General features: G+C 37.1%; 1 protein-coding gene across 17 annotated transcripts in view; it reads left to right on the forward strand.

The window, feature by feature from the left end:
• The window catches only part of NDEL1 (nudE neurodevelopment protein 1 like 1), a 61,534-nt gene that overhangs the window by 29,344 nt on the left and 11,518 nt on the right, over positions 1–20,672 (forward strand). For all 17 annotated transcript variants that reach the window (XM_070563391.1, XM_008532425.2, XM_070563387.1 and 14 more), the window contains 7 exons: positions 3,748–3,844; positions 4,960–5,113; positions 6,039–6,187; positions 7,936–8,072; positions 11,369–11,542; positions 15,042–15,133; positions 19,635–19,786. In XM_070563391.1, coding sequence (XP_070419492.1) covers positions 3,759–3,844; positions 4,960–5,113; positions 6,039–6,187; positions 7,936–8,072; positions 11,369–11,542; positions 15,042–15,133; positions 19,635–19,786 — 944 coding nt within the window. In that variant the 5' untranslated portion in view covers positions 3,748–3,758. The remainder of the gene's footprint in view (positions 1–3,747; positions 3,845–4,959; positions 5,114–6,038; positions 6,188–7,935; positions 8,073–11,368; positions 11,543–15,041; positions 15,134–19,634; positions 19,787–20,672) is intronic.

Here is a 20,672-nt window from a genome sequence, read left to right on the forward strand (position 1 = left end):
CTGTCTGTTATATGGGATTGCTCATTTTTCCTGGAGCTACCATCTGGCTGGGTTACTCTCTGGGCCTCATGGCCTAGGCTTCATCATGGGATGTTTCTTCTTTGCAATGCTGGGTTGGATCCGCTGTTTCCTGCATCCTGTGCTGTCCAGGTCTTCATTTTCTCTTCTTTTGTGATTGTCTCAGGAAGTGTGTGTGAGGTAAACCTCCTGAGTTTTCTCATTTCCTGAATTATCTGTTTCCTCCCAGTTCAGTAGGTCCTAGGATTTTCTTATTCATGCTACTGGGTTTTCTCATTTGTTTGGTGGTTCTTGGTTGTCCATTCATGTTTAAGACTGAAGGGCTAGACAGTGATTATTTTAGGTAGCAAATGTGCCATAGTATCTCCAATGCTTTACCTAATAAGTCCCATCAGCTCCCTAATCTTTGATGGGGATCCTGAACTGAGCTTTATAAGTAACTATGAATGTGGCTTGGCATGCATCAGACTGATAATTTTGTCTAGCCAAGAATGATAGGTTTTATAATCCTGATTTAACACATGGTGGTGCATTGTGAGGTAGAAATAAACTACTCACGAATTTTTTTTCCTTACTCCATTCCTGAAATAGAATTCAGATACTAATAAAAGCAAGTGAAAGTACAGGGAGAATAATGAAAGAAAGATTATAAGTCAATCCAAATAGTGAATTTCTATCGTGTTCCATGTTTCTGGTGATGCAGAAAGGATTTATATATAAGACACAGGTCCTGCCCTCAAGGAACTACCTGGAGAGACTTAACCTTTCGTTTCTTCAAATGTTTCTTGTTTAAGATGGAGTAAGTGGCTGCAGAATTTTGCTTCTTGTGACTCTCTGATCTTCGTAACATTTTGCGGAACTGTAATTTATTGGATTGTGTATCAGAAACTGAATATTTGAGCTGCACATTGATACGTGCTTGCCATTGTTCAGATGGCAAAATGCATCTATCCACATTTGAGGACCGGTGCCCATGAGCTTCCTTAGGGCTGGATTCATAGATTTCAAATGTAATCAACAATTTTGGGGGCATTTTTTTGAAAGACCTTATGTAGAGCATTCAAGGGACGGAGTGATTATTGCCTCACCTGTAGATGCTTCTCTTATACGTCCTGTAATTATATCTTCACCTGGGTTGTTAATATGAAGTGTGTCCGTCCCCTCAAGGAGACTTGGGCAGGAACTTTCGGGAGTTTTTGATAGCACCTGGTGTGATGCCTTTGCATGCTTTGGATGTTCTTTTGAAATACGAATACCTCTTGCTGCTGAATTAGCCTCATCCTCATTCACACCTTACTACAAATTACAGTTACAAATAAGATTATTGCTACATCTGAGAAAGTGGAGTGAGAATTGGGAACTTTGATGAAAAGATAGGATTATAAAATCAGTATTATTTGCTAAGCAGTATACATACTTGAAGAAACATAAATCATTTAGTGCAAACTCTCATTAAATGAAAAAACTGAGACTTTAAGAGATTAAGCAGAGTGCTTGAGAAATTTAATGGCAGAATTGGAACCCTAGAACCCACTCTCAACAGGACTCCCAACTCAGTGAGGTTTACATTTTAATGTGCTATCATGCTATAAGGGTATCTCTAAGAGTAGATTAATACAGACAAAAGTGTGCCAGTGTAGGGTAATCAGATTAGAGGACAGTGCATTGGGTGCACTAAATATTTATCCAGCACTTAACAGTGTCTGACACACAGTAGGTGCTCAGTAAATGTTTGCAAGCAGTACGTGCTTTCTTGGAGCAAGGTCTAATGCGTGCTGCCATGAGGGATGCAAAGTATATCAAGGATCCATCTCTTTTCAAAGAACTTTTAGGCTGATTGGTAATTTAAGATATTTGGAAGATAGACTAACAGATATCAAAAGTAATAATAGATGGTGTGGTCAGGAAAGACTTGACTAAAACAGAAAAAGTTGCAGTAGGCCTAAAAGGAATTAAACTAAGTGTATAAAGTTACATTTTAATTTTATTCAACTAGAAACCACTCTTATACCTCTTTGGTATACCCACCCTGAAATTGGAGTTCTATATTCTTGTCTGTGACTTGTTGCTAAACCTTTATGAGTGGCTTGTGCTAGATGAACTCCAAGTTCTCTACAACTTCAGTCTTTATTAATTTTCTTTTTTTTTTGATTTGTGATTTTTTTTTATTAATGTTATGATAGATTACAACCTTGTGAGATTTCAGTTGTACATTTTTGTTAGTCATGTTGTGGGTACACCACTTCCCCCTTTGTGCCCTCCCCCCACCCCCCCTTTTCCCTGGTAACCACCGATCAGATCTCCTTGTCAATATATTAACTTCCACCTATGAGTGGAGTCATATAGAGTTCGTCTTTCTCTGACTGGCTTATTTCGCTTAACATAATACCCTCGAGGTCCATCCACGTTGCTGTGAATGGGCCAATTTTGTCTTTTTTTATGGCTGAGTAGTATTCCATTGTGTATATATACCATATCTTCTTTATCCAGTCATCAGTTTCTGGGCATGTAGGTTGGTTCCACGTCTTTTATTAATTTACTTTTAAAGCTGGTTTTGAGTTCTTACTGCTCAGTGTGGATTAGGCTGAATTAATTTTGAATTAATTTAGTAAGTATTATTGCGTTTCTGCTATTGGGTAGGCATTGTGCTGGGGTAGACATAAGAATAATACACAGCCTAATGAGGTGTAAGCAAATGCATAGTAATGTGGCAGGTATGTTCATGAAAGCATATGTGGGGTATAGAGGTAGCCAAGAATGTGGGAGATTTCAGTGCTATCTGGGTGAGGGCAAGAAAGGCTTTCTGGAAAAGATGACAGCTAAGTTTGAAAGGATAAATAGGAGCTTTCCAAATGCACGAGGAAGGGAGAGCCATTCCAGGTAGAGAAAATATCCAGACCTGAAACGGAATGGTGTGTTATGATGATCTTGAACAGTACTGCTGGACTATAAAGTTGGGATGCTTGGGGGAGGCGGTTGTAGGAGATAAGACTGAAACGCTCTGGGCATGAATCTAGAGCGAGCCCAGTGTCTTTGATAGTCCATCTGGCCTGACAATCACTGGGAGTTTTGGATAGTCAGTCCAAATGCATGCTTAACTAGATACTTTTTCCCTCTCTCTGAACATTTTGGGAGAAGAACCAAGATGAAAGAACATTGAAGTTGGGGGATTAGTGCACTTATGGAGGAAGCTTTGGAGTTGAAAGATAATTAACAGGAAGTTTTTAGAAATGTAATAATGGTAAATTATTGGGAACGTGGTGCCTGATCTCCTAGTAGGGTCACCTGGTATAAAATATTTCAAGCAGATGTTTTGAAGCAATTGTATAACAGAGAAGGACGTGCAGTAGCAGCAGCTCTGAGAATAAGCTTGTTTCTGTCACCTGATTCCCAGAAGACCAGTTGGCTGGAAACCAACTCCTGGAGCCTTGTGTGCAGGATGATTCTGTGGGGCCAGTTCACCCAGATCTTAGTGCTTCAACTGAAAGTGCTTCGTGTGGCTTTGTACCAAAGGACTTTGGATCTCCTCTGCTATCGTGACCTCATCCATAATATTGGTGTTCCCTGAGAGTGGGGCAGGGAAGTGATTTGTGTGTCTGAATTATAATAAACTACTCTTAGAGTCTTTCATGTTTAACTCCCTCCAATGCTGCAAACTTAGTGTTGCAGATTTTATACTTTTACTTAGATTCCTGTGTTCTCTATTAATTTGTCTTTAATATTTCACAGGCTTTCTGATCATGGATGGTGAAGATATACCAGATTTTTCAAGTTTAAAGGAGGAAACTGCTTATTGGAAGGAACTTTCCTTGAAGTATAAACAAAGGTAGGGTTGAAAAGCATCCTAAAAATAGAGGAGGGCATTTGGAATACGCCATCTCTAGCTTGGGCTTTTTGTTTTTTTAACATAAAGCTAAATTTAGAGTTTCAGATTTAGGATTGGGATTCTAGAAATAGTCATAACATTGCTTGTATTTAAATAGTATAAAAATGCGGTAAGTCTTTATATTACTCAAATTATTGAAATAGCAAGAAAACTTAGTGTTGTTTGTGGTAGTTTGCCTTCCTTTATGCATATTACTCGCATTGACCATCTTTGGCCTGCTGCGTGTACAGTGATTCTGCTGCATCGTTCTGGCCTTTTGGAGATGCTGATAAGCTGTGTCGTGCTCCGTACAGCAGACTGTAGTTCTCTTCAGGCAGGCGTCACCAGTGTCTGGAGCCAGCAGAGCTTTAAGGGAGGGAGAAGAGCTGTAAGGATGTAGAACATTTTATAAAGTCTCAGTTATTTTAATTAGTTGGGAAAACTTTTAGGTAATAACATTTTGAAGTACCGAAACTTGTCTTAAATTTCTTTTTAAAATGGAATCCTAAAATGTATATGTATTTTCCTGCTTTGGTTAACAGAGTTTACTAAGCCTTACCAAACCTTTTATTGCTATGTATTGTTATTGCTGAAGCCAGTTATTATGTTGTGCCGGGGAATATAGAAAGTGTGTGTCAGTGGCAGGGGTTCTTAATCTTTTTTGTGCCAAAGATGCCTTAACATGCTCGGGAAGCATATAGACCCCTTCTCAGAATAACATTTTAAAATGCATAAGATTAAATAATAGAATTATGAAGGAAACCAAGTATATTGAAAAACACTTATCTAAATATTAAACTAATTTATAGTATAAGAATATGTGCTTCTTTATGAATATATTAAATAAGAAAGATCTAGGGGTGACTGTATAAAATGTAAGTCCTTTTGAGGCTTATAACTCATTTTCATTGAACCCTGAATGTAGAGTAAGAGATGCAAAACAGATTGTCTGTATTGTTTAGTATATTTTATGATAGCATAACATTCAGGCAAAAATTATTGAATATATAATCATCTTCAAGGTGATCCTTATGGTTCCTACTATAACTCATCTTTCCCACTTTGTTTCTGATTAGCTTCCAGGAGGCTCGGGATGAGCTAGTTGAATTCCAGGAAGGAAGCAGAGAATTAGAAGCAGAGTTGGAGGCACAATTAGTACAGGCTGAACAAAGAAATAGAGACTTGCAAGCTGATAACCAAAGACTGAAATATGAAGTGGAGGCATTAAAGGTAATTGTGACAATAGAAGCGGTGTCTAATGTGCTGGGTTTCATTAAAATGGGAAATATATTTTTTCACGTGGAGCTTAAGAGCAGCAGGCAACAACAAAAAATAAAAAAGCTTAAAGTGAATTTTTGACATAAACTGTTTGCTTTTGCAGACTCAAGGGAAAAGTGGTTTAGCGTTTAGGAGTTCACTTAGAAACTCTATCGCTCTCAGTTTGCCTAGCTATACTGTTCCGAGCTATGATATTATGTTGTAGTTCCTATAATTTTCAAAGGCTGCCTGATTATTTGTTTTGACGGACTGTCTCATTCTTTGGTACTTTAAAATTTTATTTGTATGAAATACACATTTATTTAATTGTAGTTCATAGTCCCTTTAGTTTTGGAGTTTAGTTTGGATTTAAAAGTTCCCTTCTAGAAAGGAATTTTCAGGAGTAAAGATTAACTCCTTTTGCTGCTCTTCACGACCTGCTTAGGCAAATGCTTGGAGTGTTTCTGTGTCTAGGGAGTGGGTAGGTTTGGGGACGGTGGGAATGGGCAGGTAAGGGGTAGGGAATTTGAACTCTGTCAGTCTGCTTCTTTATGCGTACCCTGGGCTGCATTCAGCCTGAGAACCCATAGGTTCCCCTGCCGTAATTGGGGTTTTTGAGGCAATGGTTTCATTATTTTACTTCTTTTCAGAGAGATCGTTATTAGATTTCTTTCTGAGAGGATAATGATTGACTATTTAAATTCTATATGAGTTAAGGCACTAGGAATGAATGTGTCATTATTTCTAAACATTGTAAAAAGGAGAGGCGATACCATCAACACAGATGATGGGTGAATTCTTTGGACCCCCCAACCCCCTCTTTAACTTGAGTTGCATCCTTTATTAAAGAAAACTATGTTAGTGACACATACTTTCCTTCCTATACCCATGCCCTCAGGAGAAACTAGAACATCAATATGCACAAAGCTACAAGCAGGTCTCAGTATTAGAAGATGATTTAAGTCAGACTCGGGCCATTAAGGAGCAGTTGCATAAGTATGTGAGAGAGCTGGAGCAGGCCAATGATGACCTGGAGCGAGCAAAAAGGTAAATGAATGATGTGCATTTTGTTAGAATAACCAGAGTTGGCAAACAGTGATGAAAATCTGTCTTTAGGCTCAACCTATCACCTAGATCTTAGTCACAGAGCATTTCCTTTTGGTTTCATGTCACCTGTAATTCAATACGTTGAAACTAACCAAAATCCTTATCTCCCCAGATAATGCCCTTCCAAGCTTTTCTTTCCATTTTTCCTTCTTTCATGTACCATTGTTCGTCCTGTTGGTTTTTTTTTTAAAAACATGTCTCATTTGTTCCTCAGTCTTTCCCTTTGTGTTCTCAATGCTATCGTACTTTTTGTAGGTCCTCACATCTAATACCTGAATTCTGCAGTTATTTCCTAGCTAGTCTGCCTTTAAATTTTTAGGCCTTTTTATTTTCTTCTGTTTTAATACTGATTGATAAATTTTTTTCAAAATACTGCTTTCATTATGATTTTGCTGAACAACCTATGGTAACTTGCTATTCCTCTGCCAAGCTTTATGTCTATAATTAGTTGTTTGTTAACTGCTCCAAACTTAATTCCTATTACTTTACAATTATTGTCTGATTTTTCTTTCCTTAATGTTTGAGTGACTCTTAAATGTCTGATAGGATGCCGGAGTTGAGAATACAAAGATAAGCTAGCCACTGCCCTTAAGCGTGACAGATATGGACATTCCATATGGTAAATACTCTAGTAAAAGTGTGTACAAGCTGCCCCAGGCCATAGAGAAGGGAGTGCTGAAGTACCCTGGGGGAATTGGAGAAGCTGGGTCTGTGCGGAGGAGTAGAAGTTAACCAGCTGAAGAGAGAGGTGCAAAGGCAGAGAGGCAGGAAAGTGTGTGAGGTATTAATGTTTGACTTTGATTGAAGTGTATAGAGACAGTATGGCTGAGCAAGATGAGACTGGAAGATGGTCGGGGCCAGGTTGTGAAGAACCTTGTGTGCTATGTTTGGAAGTCATTCTATAGGCAGTGGGATTAAGGATTTTTTTAAACCAAGGAGTAATATCAGATTGTGATTTGAGAAAATGGTACTGAGGAACTGGAAGTAGGGAGGAAAAGATGTGAAGACCATTTAGGAGTAAGCCAGGCGATGGATGAAGAATTAAGCCAGGGGCAGAAGGTTGGAAGAGAGCAAATGGAATCGAGAGACGTTTTGACAGTTGACAGAACTTCATAAAATTGGACATGGCATTAGGAGTTCTAACTTGAAGTAAGGAAATTTTATTTCTGTGGCAGATAGCACGTAGTGGGTAGGGGACACATACTAGGTACATGTTGATATTTGTTGAATAAGTAAGATGAGAAATGCAGGAAGAAGAAAAGGATTGGTAGGAAGAGAGTAAAAGGAGTGAGACCTGGGACGTCGTGTTTTAAACAAATTCTTGGTTAATTCTTACATACTCTGAAACTATTGAAAAGTTTTCTTCCTGACAATGTGTAAACTTGATTGTGTTGTGTTTAAAATCCAGTGGGAGATATAAATTGTATAATAAGTGGCCTTCCTTTAAGGTACTTTAAGAAATTTTTAGATGGGAATTTAAGAGAAAAAAATATATTGAATGGCCTCAAATGATAATAGAGACACTAAATGCCACCAGAGGTCAGAAAGGGGTAAGATCATTCTCTTTCAACTGGGCCAGGCTTTCTAGGTCAGGAAACGACATGAGATAAACTGACAGTTACCTTTTGCGTTAACTATTTGCATGTTATTTATTTAATTCATGGCCTCGAATGTCTTTTTTGTTTTAGGGCAACAATAGTTTCACTGGAGGACTTTGAACAAAGGCTAAATCAGGCCATCGAACGAAACGCATTTTTAGAAAGTGAACTTGATGAAAAGGAATCTTTGTTGGTCTCCGTCCAGAGGTTAAAGGATGAAGCAAGAGGTAAAGTAACTTAAAGAATATTTATCCTTTACCTTACTGACCCTAAGCCAGAATTCTAAGCTAGCTTCAGGATCAGCTTTTTAATGCTATACATTTATATACTTTTGTCAGACACTATGCTAAGTGATTTTAATCTCTTAACTTACTTAATTCCACTCTAGGAGGTAGGTATTATTATCCCCGTTTTGTAGATCAGAAAACTGAGGCACAGGGAGTTTGAGTTTTGTCCAAGGTCTTGTACCTGTCATTTGGGATTCAAACCCTGGTCTGTTTTCCAAAGCCTTAACCGCTACCACTGTGCGTATACTGCTTGGTTTGTTTGAGTTTTTTCCTTTTTGCTTCTTCCTAAATAACTTTTTGTTATGCAAATAATAGCATTACATATTATTATTGCCATATACATATTATACATATAGTGAATATATACTTTCCTTTAAAATTCTCCTTCCCTCCCTCTTTTTTTTAATGCAGGGTAGAATGCAGATTATTATAAAGAAGAACATAAAAATCACTGCCAATCCCTTTATCTTGAGAGAACCCACTAACAGTTTGGTGTGTTTTTTTCCAATGACTATACATAAACATACCTATATAGTTTTTTCCTTTATATGATTGGGACCACACTATATATACACATATGTATTTTTTCTATTCTCCTTTTCTTCGCTCCTTAATATAGTGAATATAATTCATGCCATTAAAAAATCTTGTAAAACAGATTTTAAAAAATATATAATATGCTATTATATAAATTTGATGGATCCTTTATTATTGGTGGTTAATTTTTTGCTATAAATAGTGCTGTGAATAGGATCCTCGTACATAATTAGATGATTTCCGTAGAATAGATTCTTAGAAGTGGCAAAGGATATAGATGTTTTTAATGGTCATAATAGACACTGCTAAATTACTTTTTAGATAAGTCAGTACCTTTACACTCCCTCTGGTAGTGATTGAGAGTGTCCTTCTCATACCGTTTACTAGTATTGTGAGTAATAAAAATAGATTTAAAAATTATTAAAAATCTATTTGAAAGTTTGAAATTGGTATCTCGTTTTTTAACTTGTAGTTCTTTGATTACTACTTGTGAAACTTTTTGTCCATTGTTTATTGGCTCTTTTAAAAACTGTTTTTTTCATGCCTTTTCCTTTTTTTAGGGGGAGGTTCTTTATCTGAAGAACTTCTTATAATTTATATAATAGATGAAATAGTAACTCTGTATCCTATTTATTTACTTACAATTGTGGTAAAAAAACATAAAATTTACCATCGTAACCATTGTTTTTCTTTTTTTATTGATTTGTAATAGTTTACAACATTGTGAAATTTCAGTTGTATGTTATTACTTGTCTGTCACCGTATAGATGCTCCCTCTCACCCCTGTGCTCTCCTCCAGCCCCCTCCCCCTGGTAACCACTGAACTGTTCTCTTTGTGTGTTTATCTTCCACATATGAGTGATATCATCTGGTGTTTGTCTTTCTCTGTCTGGCTTATTTTGCTTAACATAATACCTTCCAGTCTATCCATGTTGTTGCGAATGGGACGATTTTGTCTTGTTTTTATGGCTGAGTAGTATTCTGTTGTATATATATACACCACATCTTTATCCAGTCTTTGGTACATCGGCACTGGAGTTGCTTCCATGTCTTGGCTATTGTGAATAATGCTGCAATGACCATAGGGGTGCATAAGTCATTTTTGAATTGTTGATTTCATGTTCTTTGGATAGATACCCAGTAGTGGGATAGCTGGGTCATATAGTATTTCTATTTTTAGTTTTTTAAGAAATCTCCATACTGTTTTCCATAGTGGCTGCACCTGTTTGCATTCCCACCAGCAGTGAAGGAGGGTTCCCTTTTCTTCACAAACTCTCCAACATTTGTTATTTTCTGTTTTAGTGATTATAGCCATTTTAACAGGTGTAAGGTGGTATCTTTGGGTAGTTTTGATTTGCATTTCTCTGATGATCAGTGATGTTGAGCAACTTTTCATGTAGCTATTGGCCATCTGTATATCTTCTTTGGAAAAATGTCTGTTGATATCCTCTGCCCATTTTTTGATGGGGTTGTTTGAATTTTTGTTGTTCAGTTGTGTGACTCCTTTATATATAATGGAGATTAACTGCTTGTCAGATAATATGGTTTGCAGTTATTTTCTCCCAGTTGATGGGTTATCTTTTTGTTTTGATCCTGGTTTCCTTTGCCTTGCAGAAGCTCCTTAGTCTACCATCTTAACCATTTTTAAGTGTAGAATTCAGTAGCGTTTAATTATATTCAAATTGTTGTGGAATAGATGGCTAGAACTTTTTCCTCTTGCAAAATGGAAATTATGCCTACTGAACATCAACTCCCCATTTCCCCTTTCCCCTAGCCCCCGGCAACCACAGTTCTACTTTCTTGTTGCTATGAGTGTGACTACTTTAGATACCTCATATAGATGAAATCATACAGTATTTGTTGTTTTGTGACTGACTTATTTCACTTAGCATAATGTCCTCAAGGTTCATCCATGTTGTAGCATGTGTCAGAGTTTCCTTCCTTTTTAATTATGTGTATACCGTATTTTCTTTATTCATTTATCCATGGAGGGACATTTGGGTTGTGTCCACCTCTTGGCTATTGTGACTAATGCTGCAGTGAACTTCAATGTGCAAATATCTGTTTGAGATCCTACTTTGAGTTTTTTTGGATATATACCCAGAAGTGGGATAACTTTGTATCCTTTTTTAACATAAGCAAGTATTCTGTAGGTTAGTTGCATAATTGGAAAAGAAAAGATTAATTTTGTGTTAAAAATTCAGTATGTGAAAGCAAGAAAAAAATTTGCAACTATTCTGTTTCCTTTCTAAAACAAAATATTTCATAGTGATTATTTATAAAAAATACCAACACATTTAAAATTAGAAAAATGCACTTCACTGATTTTGCGCTAATCCCCAAACTACATAATTTCAAAATAAAAGCAAGTGAGTTGGTAAAGAATATTTATTTTGTGTCATAGAGGTTCACTGTGAGTTCTGCTTTGGACTCTGCCCTGTTTCTTTTTGCGTATGGGCGTGGGTAACTGTTTTCTTAGGTTATTTTTTTTTTTTGGTTAAACCATTTTTAAATTCTAAAAGATCATTTAGACAGTAGAGTTGTCATTTTTATTCCCCTAGAACTAAAAATTGTTGAATAGGAAATTTATTTTTGAGAAACCATAATTTAGGAAGAGTATCTCTATGGCATTTCAGATGTGGCTGCTTGTTTTATTTGCTTCCTCTAGTGACTGTTACTACCTTTGCAACATTTTGCAGATTTAAGACAAGAACTAGCAGTTCGGGAAAGACAACAGGAAGTAACCAGAAAGTCAGCTCCCAGTTCTCCAACTCTAGACTGTGAAAAGATGGATTCTGCTGTCCAAGCATCACTTTCTTTGCCAGCTACTCCTGTTGGCAAAGGAACAGAGAACAGTTTTCCTTCACCAAAAGGTTTGTAATGTCTTTTCTTTTTGAACCTGTGGTAAATTATCAATTTAAGAGGCTTTAAGCAATAATTCCAGTTTAAAAGTTGGTTAAATCTAGCACTGTGTGAAGCAGAAGGAATTGTTTTCCTAGGCCACTCACACAAAGGAAACAATGAAACGATGGCTACATTTAAGACAAGAGCAGCTTAATAAATTGAGATTTTAAAAAGTTAAAGGTTTTTTTAAAAAGTTAATTTTTTGATTAGAGCAGTTATACACAGAATGTACAGAGACTCATCGAGTTAGCATTCACACGCATGTAAGATTGGCTTGGATTGACATGTCCGTTCTATTACACGTTCCAATAGCTGCCATTTTCAGAGGTACATGCAGAGTAACTGTTGAGTAGTACATAGAGAATATTCCTTTTGCCATCAGCCAGTGTGTTTTTTAATCCGGATAGGTAGAAAACCCATTTAGTAGCTACTAGACAGAACCTTAGAATGGAACCTTGAAGAACTTAATTCAGATTATTTAGTTTTTGCAGCTTGCAGATTGTATTTCAGCTACTTCCTCTCCCCTATACTTTTTTCTCCCCATGTGGAAGCTATCTTTCTTCCTGCCTCTTTTTAAAATAGTCATGTGTCACTTAACAGTGGCGATGTGTTCTGAGAAATGTGTTGTTAGACGATGTTGTTGTGTGAACGTCATAGAGTGTACTTACGAAACCTAGATGGTATAGCCTACTACACACCTAGACTATGTAGTACCAATCTTGTGGGACCACTGTTGTATATGTGGTCCATTGTTGACCAACACGTTGTTATGTGGCACATGACCATATAAGATTTTATCTTCCGGAGTGATATGAGGAGGTTTTATGTCTGGGCAATTAGCACAGTAAGCTCTCTGTATGATGCTGCCCAATAGAGTAGCCAGTAGCCACATGTGACTATTTAAATTTACATTTTTATCAATTTAAATGAATTACATTTGAAATTCTGTTTCTCAGTTGCATTAGCCACATTTTAAGTGATCAATAGCCCTTGAATAGATAATTCACCCTATCTTCACCTTGTTAGGAGGTGAGATTAGTTAAGGCAAGTGGAAATGCTATATGGTTGTAAGATGTTACTAATTGTACTAGTATGTGCTGAGTTTGCTGCTGAGCACATAGAGCAGGCAGTACATAGATTATAGCAGTCGTCAGAATCCTTTGCTGTCCATTTTTCAGAATGCCTGCTTGTATATTTGAGGACCTCAGAATTACTAACATTTGAGAATTAACAAAATTTTGCTTTTATGTTACTAATTAGAGTATGCAGAGGAGTTCTGAAAATTCTTTAGTTGAGCACTAATCAGAATAGTCAGGAGCCTCAGTCGAGGTAACACCCAGAGGAGGTGAACACTGGTTGAGCTCCTTAGAGTTTTCATTCAGGGACTTGGTGGGGAGGGCATCAACAGGACATAGAGCTCAATTCTGGCACAGAATTAAGGATGTCAACCCTAAGGCAGTAGTATTTGTCCAAAGAGACACAATTTTAGACTGGAACTGATAGCATGAGCTTTCACCAACCTAAAAGCTGCTACATCCTGGATCACTGCAGTTTCATGACAAGGAAGTCAGCATAGACGTAGCAAGAAGCAGGAGTTTAGAGAAATCAGTGGCAAGATCTGAAGAGCTGATCTCTAAGAAGTGGTCTGTCTTTATTGCGTTTTATTGATATGATGCCTACTTTCAAAAAGCGTTTAAGACAACTTACTGTAAAAGCACAGATTTAATAATATCTAAAGTATACAATTTAAGGAGAATAGAAAGAAATGAGATCTAGAATCTCCTGCCAAGAAAAGTACAGCAGTTTATTCATATCACACTGAGCAGCTGATACACGCCACGCATTATTCTAGACGCTGGGCATACGTAGTAGTGAATAAGACAAAGCCCCTGCCTTCAATGAGATGATGTGCTGGAGGACAAGGACAATAAATAAAAACAGCAGCAGCAGCAACAAAAGCATTTTATGTGCTGGTTGGCACTCTGTAGAAAACAGATAAAAAATCATAAGCTAACATTTCTCGAGCACTTACTATGTGCTAGGCATTTAAAAAATATATTAACTAATTTAAACTTCGTAACTTTATGAGACAAGTGCTGTGATTAGCCCCCTTTTACATATGAGTAACTTACTCAAGGTCACACAGTTGCTAAGTGGCAGAGATGGATTTGTATCTAGCAGTTTAGCTCAAGAGCTCTTAAGCACTGTGCCATATTACCTCAAAAATAGATTGAAGAAATATGCACGATTGAAAACCTTTACTGAGGGGTGTGAAAGAAGAGGTGAATAAATATGCTGAATTCCATGATTCTGAATGGAAAGATTTAATTTTGTTGCAATATCCATTCTCTCCAAATTAACCAATAATTTAAATTTCTAATAAAAATCCTAACAGGATTTTTTAAGTTGGCAAGTTGATTTTGAAGTTACTCTGGAAGAGTAATGTGCAAGAATAGCCAAGAGAAGTTTGATATAGGTTAATAACAAGAAAAGACTTTGCCCTTCTAGATACCAAAATATATTTTAACACTATAATAATGAAAGCAGCATATTTCTAGTGGAAAAGAATAATAATTTAATGGAACCGAAATATTTAGGGAATTCAGTATATGATTTTACTGTCATTTCAGATGAGATGAGTCTTTACTAACTGGTATTAGGACAATTGGATATCCATTTGGAGGAAAAAAATTTAGATATTTGATGAGTTAAATGATCTGAGTGTAAAAAAAAATTGTAGGAAAACATTAGAAGAAAATATGGGGAATATTTTTATAATATTGAGGTGATGATGCCTAAGGCTTCCTCCCCAAGACACCAAGTTTAGAAGATGTGTCATACTGAGAAATTCAACGTGTAAGAGAAAGGGTGGATATCTGTAATGTATAGTGCCCTTGCAAATTGATAAAGGAAAGGCAACCCAGTAGAAAGAAGTGCAGACGATAAACAGATGCTTTCCAAAAGAGGAGATTCAAATGACTAGTCATTAAGGAAACAAAAATGAAAACAATATGACTATCAAATTGGCAAAAACAAACAAAAAAGATAATGTCTAATATTGAGGGCAGCAACATATAGACTGCTGATATTGGCACAATCTCTTTAGAGAGCATTTTGTCATTATCTATTAGGATGAAAAAAACGGGCACATCTTCTGACCCAGCAGTTTTATTTTTAGGAATCTCTTCTCCAGTAATAGTTGTCTAAATGTTTTAAGGGTATAGGTCCTTTTGGCATTATTTGTAATGATGAAAAATTGGATATAATCTCAATATCTATCCATCAGTTGGAGAACTGGTAAATGTTAAACGTTTATATAAGGTATAAAGTGGAATGGTATCTCCACTTTATGGTTTGGAATACTATATTGATTTTTCATTGAGTGTATACCGCTTTGTAATATCAACAACAAAACCCAAATGTAAAGGGAACTGCAAGGGTAATCACTTGCCTTTTGTTTTTCTCTAGCTATACCAAATGGTTTTGGTACCAGTCCACTAACTCCTTCAGCGAGGATATCAGCACTAAATATCGTGGGGGATCTCTTACGGAAAGTAGGGGTAAGCATTCAATTATTCATCACTAGGTGTTTCAACTGCCAAGGTGTTGAATTATTTCTTAATTTGAATAAGGGAAGAAAAAAGGATACCTTCCTGTGGTAAAGACTATAATTAAGCCGAGAAGCAAAAGCATCCAGTGACTAGCTGAGACTGGTCCAGATAAACACGTCTCGGGCTTGGGCTTGCTGGAGCCTCTGCAGAAGGCCCTGTGTGCCCAGCTCTTGAGTTCCCACTGCACATTCTTTGTGTTCCCCCTGGCTGTTTCTACATCATGACTCCTCCATTTTTGTCTAAAGTACTTCCTCTAAGGCCTGCTGTTTGTCTTATACCACTCTCTAATCCTGTTCTTTGCTGCTGTCTGCCATCCTCCTGGTCATCCCTTGAGCTTTCACTTTGTGGGACTTTAGCACTGATGGGGGGCATGGCTTCCTGCTTTCAGTCGTGCCTGTCTTACCTCAACTTCAGTGTTGTCTCCTTGTCTCTAATCTTGTATTCCAGAACAGTTGGGCGTTTGAAATAGTATACTTGTTTTCTGCTTATTCATTTTTTTACTTTGTGTAATACCTGCTCTTTGATCTTATCAAGAATAGCACTCTGTTTTTTTAGCCATTTCTTGCTTTCACTTTGTTTCCTACTCATCCCTGACCCCAGAGATCACTTATTCTGTCACTGTCGACTCATAGTCTCTTTGGCCATGGAGGAGACCTGCAGTCTGGATCAGTCAAGCAATTGGACTTCTCCTTCCCTGCATCCAGATCACTGGAAACAGTCATAGCCACGCAGATTTAAGCCTCGATGACAGTTAGCATTTCTAGTCTTAGTCGGTTCCCTTTCCTATTTCCCTCAGTGACTTTTACCTCTCTTTTCAGTAATCTACCCTTGAAACTTCCCACTATCCACCACCCCTTCACTTATTTTTTTGTGTGGGGCACTTTCTGAAAAAAGTAGAAACTGCATTATACTTTATATGAAGAAGAAATGGAAGGCTAAGATACGAGGTCCTATGTTTACCTTTTCTGGCTTATAAAATTATTTTTGAACCGTCAGATTAACTCTAAATCTGCATTTTAAAGTTAGTATAAAAAGTAATGTGCATAAGTCATTCACACAGTACACAGAGTAATTTTTCCTCACTCCTAAGATAGGCATTTTTTATCTCATTTGTTGTAAGAGTTGTATTTACCTCTGTAATTTGTAAAAATGTGCTTATCTTTCTGTATCTTGACTTACCGTCTTTAAACGAAAAGATGAGAAATTTAACTCACATCTTTCCAATTTGTTAAATTTTTATTTTTCATTCTTGTGTTGGTTATTTTTGTAATTTTATTTATTATTGTTATTTTTAAAGATTGGCACCTGAGCTAACATCAGTTGCCAGTCTTCGCTTTTTTATTTTTTGCTTCCTCTTCTCCCCACTACATAGTTGTATATTCTAGCTGTGGGTCCTTCTGGTTGTGCTATATGGGATGCCGCCTCAGCATGGCCTGATGAGTGGTGCTGTGTCTGTGCCCAGGATCCAAACCAGCAAAACCCTGGGCCGCCAAAGTGGAGTTTGGGAACTTAATCACTTGGCCATGGAGCCAGCCCCTTTAATTTTAAATAACATGCTTAAACCTCTGTTTCTGAATTTATTAGATTAGATCTCCATTCCCTGTGTGTATGTCTTTCTCTGTCCCTTCTTGAACTCTCCATTGGTTGGTTATGAAAATTAGTCATTTGCATGTGCAATATTATGCCCATGTATATATTATTTTCTGCATAATCATAGAGGAGGAGCTGGGATCTTGGGTTGTTTTATTTGTGCCGTTCACCAGATATTTCAAGCATTTTGTTTTTTATCATTTATTCAAAATCATCTTAGGTTTTTTCATATTTGTGTCATAGCTGACTTATATGCCTTTTTCTTAGTGTTTCTAATTACTTTTTTTTCTTGTGCCTAGAAGAAACATACCCTTTCTTTGCTATATGTCTTACATCTTCCAGCTTCTTATTCACCCTTTTTGCCGAATGCTCTGATATGCTTGCTTCTAGGGCTGGTGCACTGGTCACACTTGAATTTCTCTTCATTATACTCTTAGGTTAGTTCTGCCTATTCGTGGACCCCGTGTCGTGACATCTTTCTTTGTTCCTTGTTTGTTTTACTTTGGCACCTTAAGTAGTGTATTCAGAAATGGTGCATGAAAGTTGAACTTGGAGTCCTTGCATGGTTCACCTATTCAGCTGACAGTCTGTTTTCTAAGATGCCATCAAAATTTTTGGTCTGCTGTTATCTGCCAGCTCCTGCAGGCTTTTATGAATATTTCATTTTCTGCTTCTTTGTACTACTTTGTCTACTGACTTGAACTGGAAGCCCTATCCCCACTCTTGCATCCTCTTCCACTGAGAGATCAAGACCATCTGATTTAAACTTATTTGCTCTCCTCTCTTACCTTCTTTTATTACTCTCCTATTATTAGTTCTGCTTGTGGCCATTCTTTCTTTTTTTTCACTGGTAAAAGTATCCAGTTCCTGCCCATGGCTAATTTTGTTCCCCTGTGCTTTGGGTTTCATTCCTTCCAGCCTTCTCATCCTTATTTCTCCTGTATCATCAGCCTTTTACTATGTATTTGTAATATTTATATGTAATATTTATGTATGACACATTATGTGTTATATGCATGTATACTTTATATGTAATATTTATGTATTACATATTATATACACAATTTTTTAATCTTAAAAAGCAAAACTAAAAGCAGCTATTCTTTCCTTTTACCCTACATCTCTCTTTAATTATCCTATTTCTCTCTTCCCTTCACAGCTGAGCTTTTTGAAAGCATGTCTCCATTTATTATTAGTGTTTTTGACTGCATTCGCGCTCCCCAGACATACCAATCTGGGCTCTGTTTCCTGCTCACTCCACTAAAATTGCTCATTGATCTCATTGCTGTCAAAACCAATGGATGCTGTTCTGTCCTAATTTTACTTGAAACATTAAACACTGACCTTTTTGTTGAAATGCCTTCTTTTCTCTGCTTCTCTGATGCTGTGTCATGTCTGCTTTCCACCTTCCTGTACATTTCTCCTTGTCATCTTGTTGGGTTACATCTGTTCACCCTTTCAGTGTTGATTTTACTCAGAGTTCTGCCCTTGATTTTCTGATCTTATTCACAACTGTGATTTCTTCTACTACCTGGTGTGCCTATCTTCTAAATCTTGATTTCTAGACCACCCTTTTCCCGAGTGCCAGACCAGTATTATACTTGGATGTCTCACTGACGCCTCAAACACAACTTGTAGTCTGCTGTATGATAGATGCTCAACAAATATTTAAGTGAAAGAATGAGTGTCTTAAATATAGGAAATTAATGGCTCTCAATTTTTACTGTGTATGTGTATATTTAACAAGTTGCTGAAATAATGTTTATTCAGAGCTTATCCTATAAGGTCATTACCTCTCCTCCTTCTTCCTGTTGTTATTTTGCTAGGTCATTGTACTTTTGTTATAGGGAAGGAGAAGAGAAAAGTTTCAGTCTGTTTTTTTTTTTTGCTGTTTTTTAACAGCTCTTATTGAAATTATGGGGGGAGGATTCTCAAAGTGAAATACATGTTATCCGTGAATTTAATTTATCCACCCTCCCGATCCCTCAGTGTCATGGATAATAGGAATGGACTGTTTTTTTTTCATGGATTATATTCCCTCCTCCCCCGCTTTTTTTAATTCTGGGGAGAGGGGTTTGATTTAGTCGAAGTGTTTCTGGGAAAGGGGGAGTTGATGATATCTGTGTGTGATAGAAATAGATGAGAAACTCCTGTTCTCTTCTTGTTATCTGTTTTTTTGTAGAGCCTGGCACTGGCCAGGTGTTGTGGTGACAGGTGCTAAGAAGGGCACCCAATTTAGAGGTAAATGCTAAGGGGCCAGTGTCATTTTCAGGTGAATTATTTAATTATGTACAATGGGTATCAGTTAGACATTTTAAAGTGTGCTCGCAGAAATAGAATAGCTTTTAACTTCATATGAGGTGTTGTGAATGCACTGAATCCATTATGGTGCAGTAGAAACAACTAAACTGAAGCCCGACACAGAGTTGGCTACATTAAAAAAATCCTCAAGTGATGCTTTTTCATTCTTTATAGTGCTTGCTCCTAACACACGCACACACCCCCAACCAGCCAAGTAACAAACAGTGCACAACTCAGAAAGAAACAATAGATAGGGCTGGGACACCTGGGGTCCGTCTCTGTCTACTGTGCCACATTTTTCTTAGTTGTGAGGTGAGGACTATATCTGTATCCCTGTGATACTGAGAGGAATAAATAAAATATTCTGAGCTCTTTAGAAAGGGAGTCAGCACGAACATTCCCTCTTTCTCTTAGATCAGTGATTGATTATGGCTTAAATAGCCACCATTATCAACCGAGGGAGTAAGTTTTGAGTCTTGAAATAGAAATGGTTTGAAATGCAAATTTTTATGTGTAGCTACTGTTTTGACAACCAAATCATTCCTTTTTCATTTTGTAGGCTCTAGAATCCAAATTAGCAGCTTGCAGGAATTTTGCAAAGGACCAAGCATCACGAAAATCCTATATTTCAGGGAACGTTAACTGTGGGGTGATGAATAGCAACGGCACAAAGTTCTCTCGATCAGGGCATACGTCTTTCTTTGACAAAGGGTAAGTCTTGGAAATTTTAAATGATAATTTTTTGAGTAGTAAAGTTGCACATTATTAAGTGAGCTTATTAAAGCTATGAAAAGGTAAACTCAGTTTGATTAACCCTCCTGAAGCCTGTTCTATCATTCATATCTCAGGGGACATGAAATCCGTTGTTGTCTTCTAGTCCCCATGGAGTCTATTGCTCTGGGAACCCTGACTCTGAAGCTTCTGTCCTGGGAAGCAGACTCTTGAAAGGCAGCAGTGCTAGGCTCTAGGGCTTAAAGGTGACTGTGATGTGGTCCTTGTTCTCAAGGTGCTTAGAGGCTTCGTACACTTTCTTAGCAAATACTTGTTAAAGGTAGAAGAGAACCATTATCATGTATATGCAACCTCTGAAACAAAGCCCCTGACAGAAGATTTAAAAAAATAGGAAATCACTGGATCAAATACAGTTTGGGAGACACAACTTTTGTGTAATGTGAAGATTTTTTTGGGGAATTGAGAATTAAAAAGAAATTGTCTTAAGGTTGAAGCAGCAATACGTCCTTAATGCAAAAAAATTTCAGTTGGTACAGAGGTATATAAAGTTAAAAGTAAATGTGTTCTGTTTTCACACTATTTTTGCATCCTTGCAGTTATTCCTGGGCATATGAAATCATATTTTAATGCATCTGCTATGCGCTTTTAAATATTTATGGGATTATGCTTTAAATACTGCTCTGCAACATACCTATCATGACTTATACTGCCAATATCTTTTCATGTCATACGTATTATTCTACCTTAATTTAAAAAAGAAAAAACACTCCATGGTTACATTCTTGTATAGGTATGCCTTAGTTTAGGTAACTAGGACCTGTGGTCTGGGGATGCTGACCGTGTTACCCAAGGTAGCTGTTACTGA

Source organism: Equus przewalskii, chromosome 10 (genome assembly GCF_037783145.1).
Source record: "Equus przewalskii isolate Varuska chromosome 10, EquPr2, whole genome shotgun sequence".
In the NCBI taxonomy this organism is placed as follows: Eukaryota; Metazoa; Chordata; class Mammalia; order Perissodactyla; family Equidae; genus Equus; species Equus przewalskii.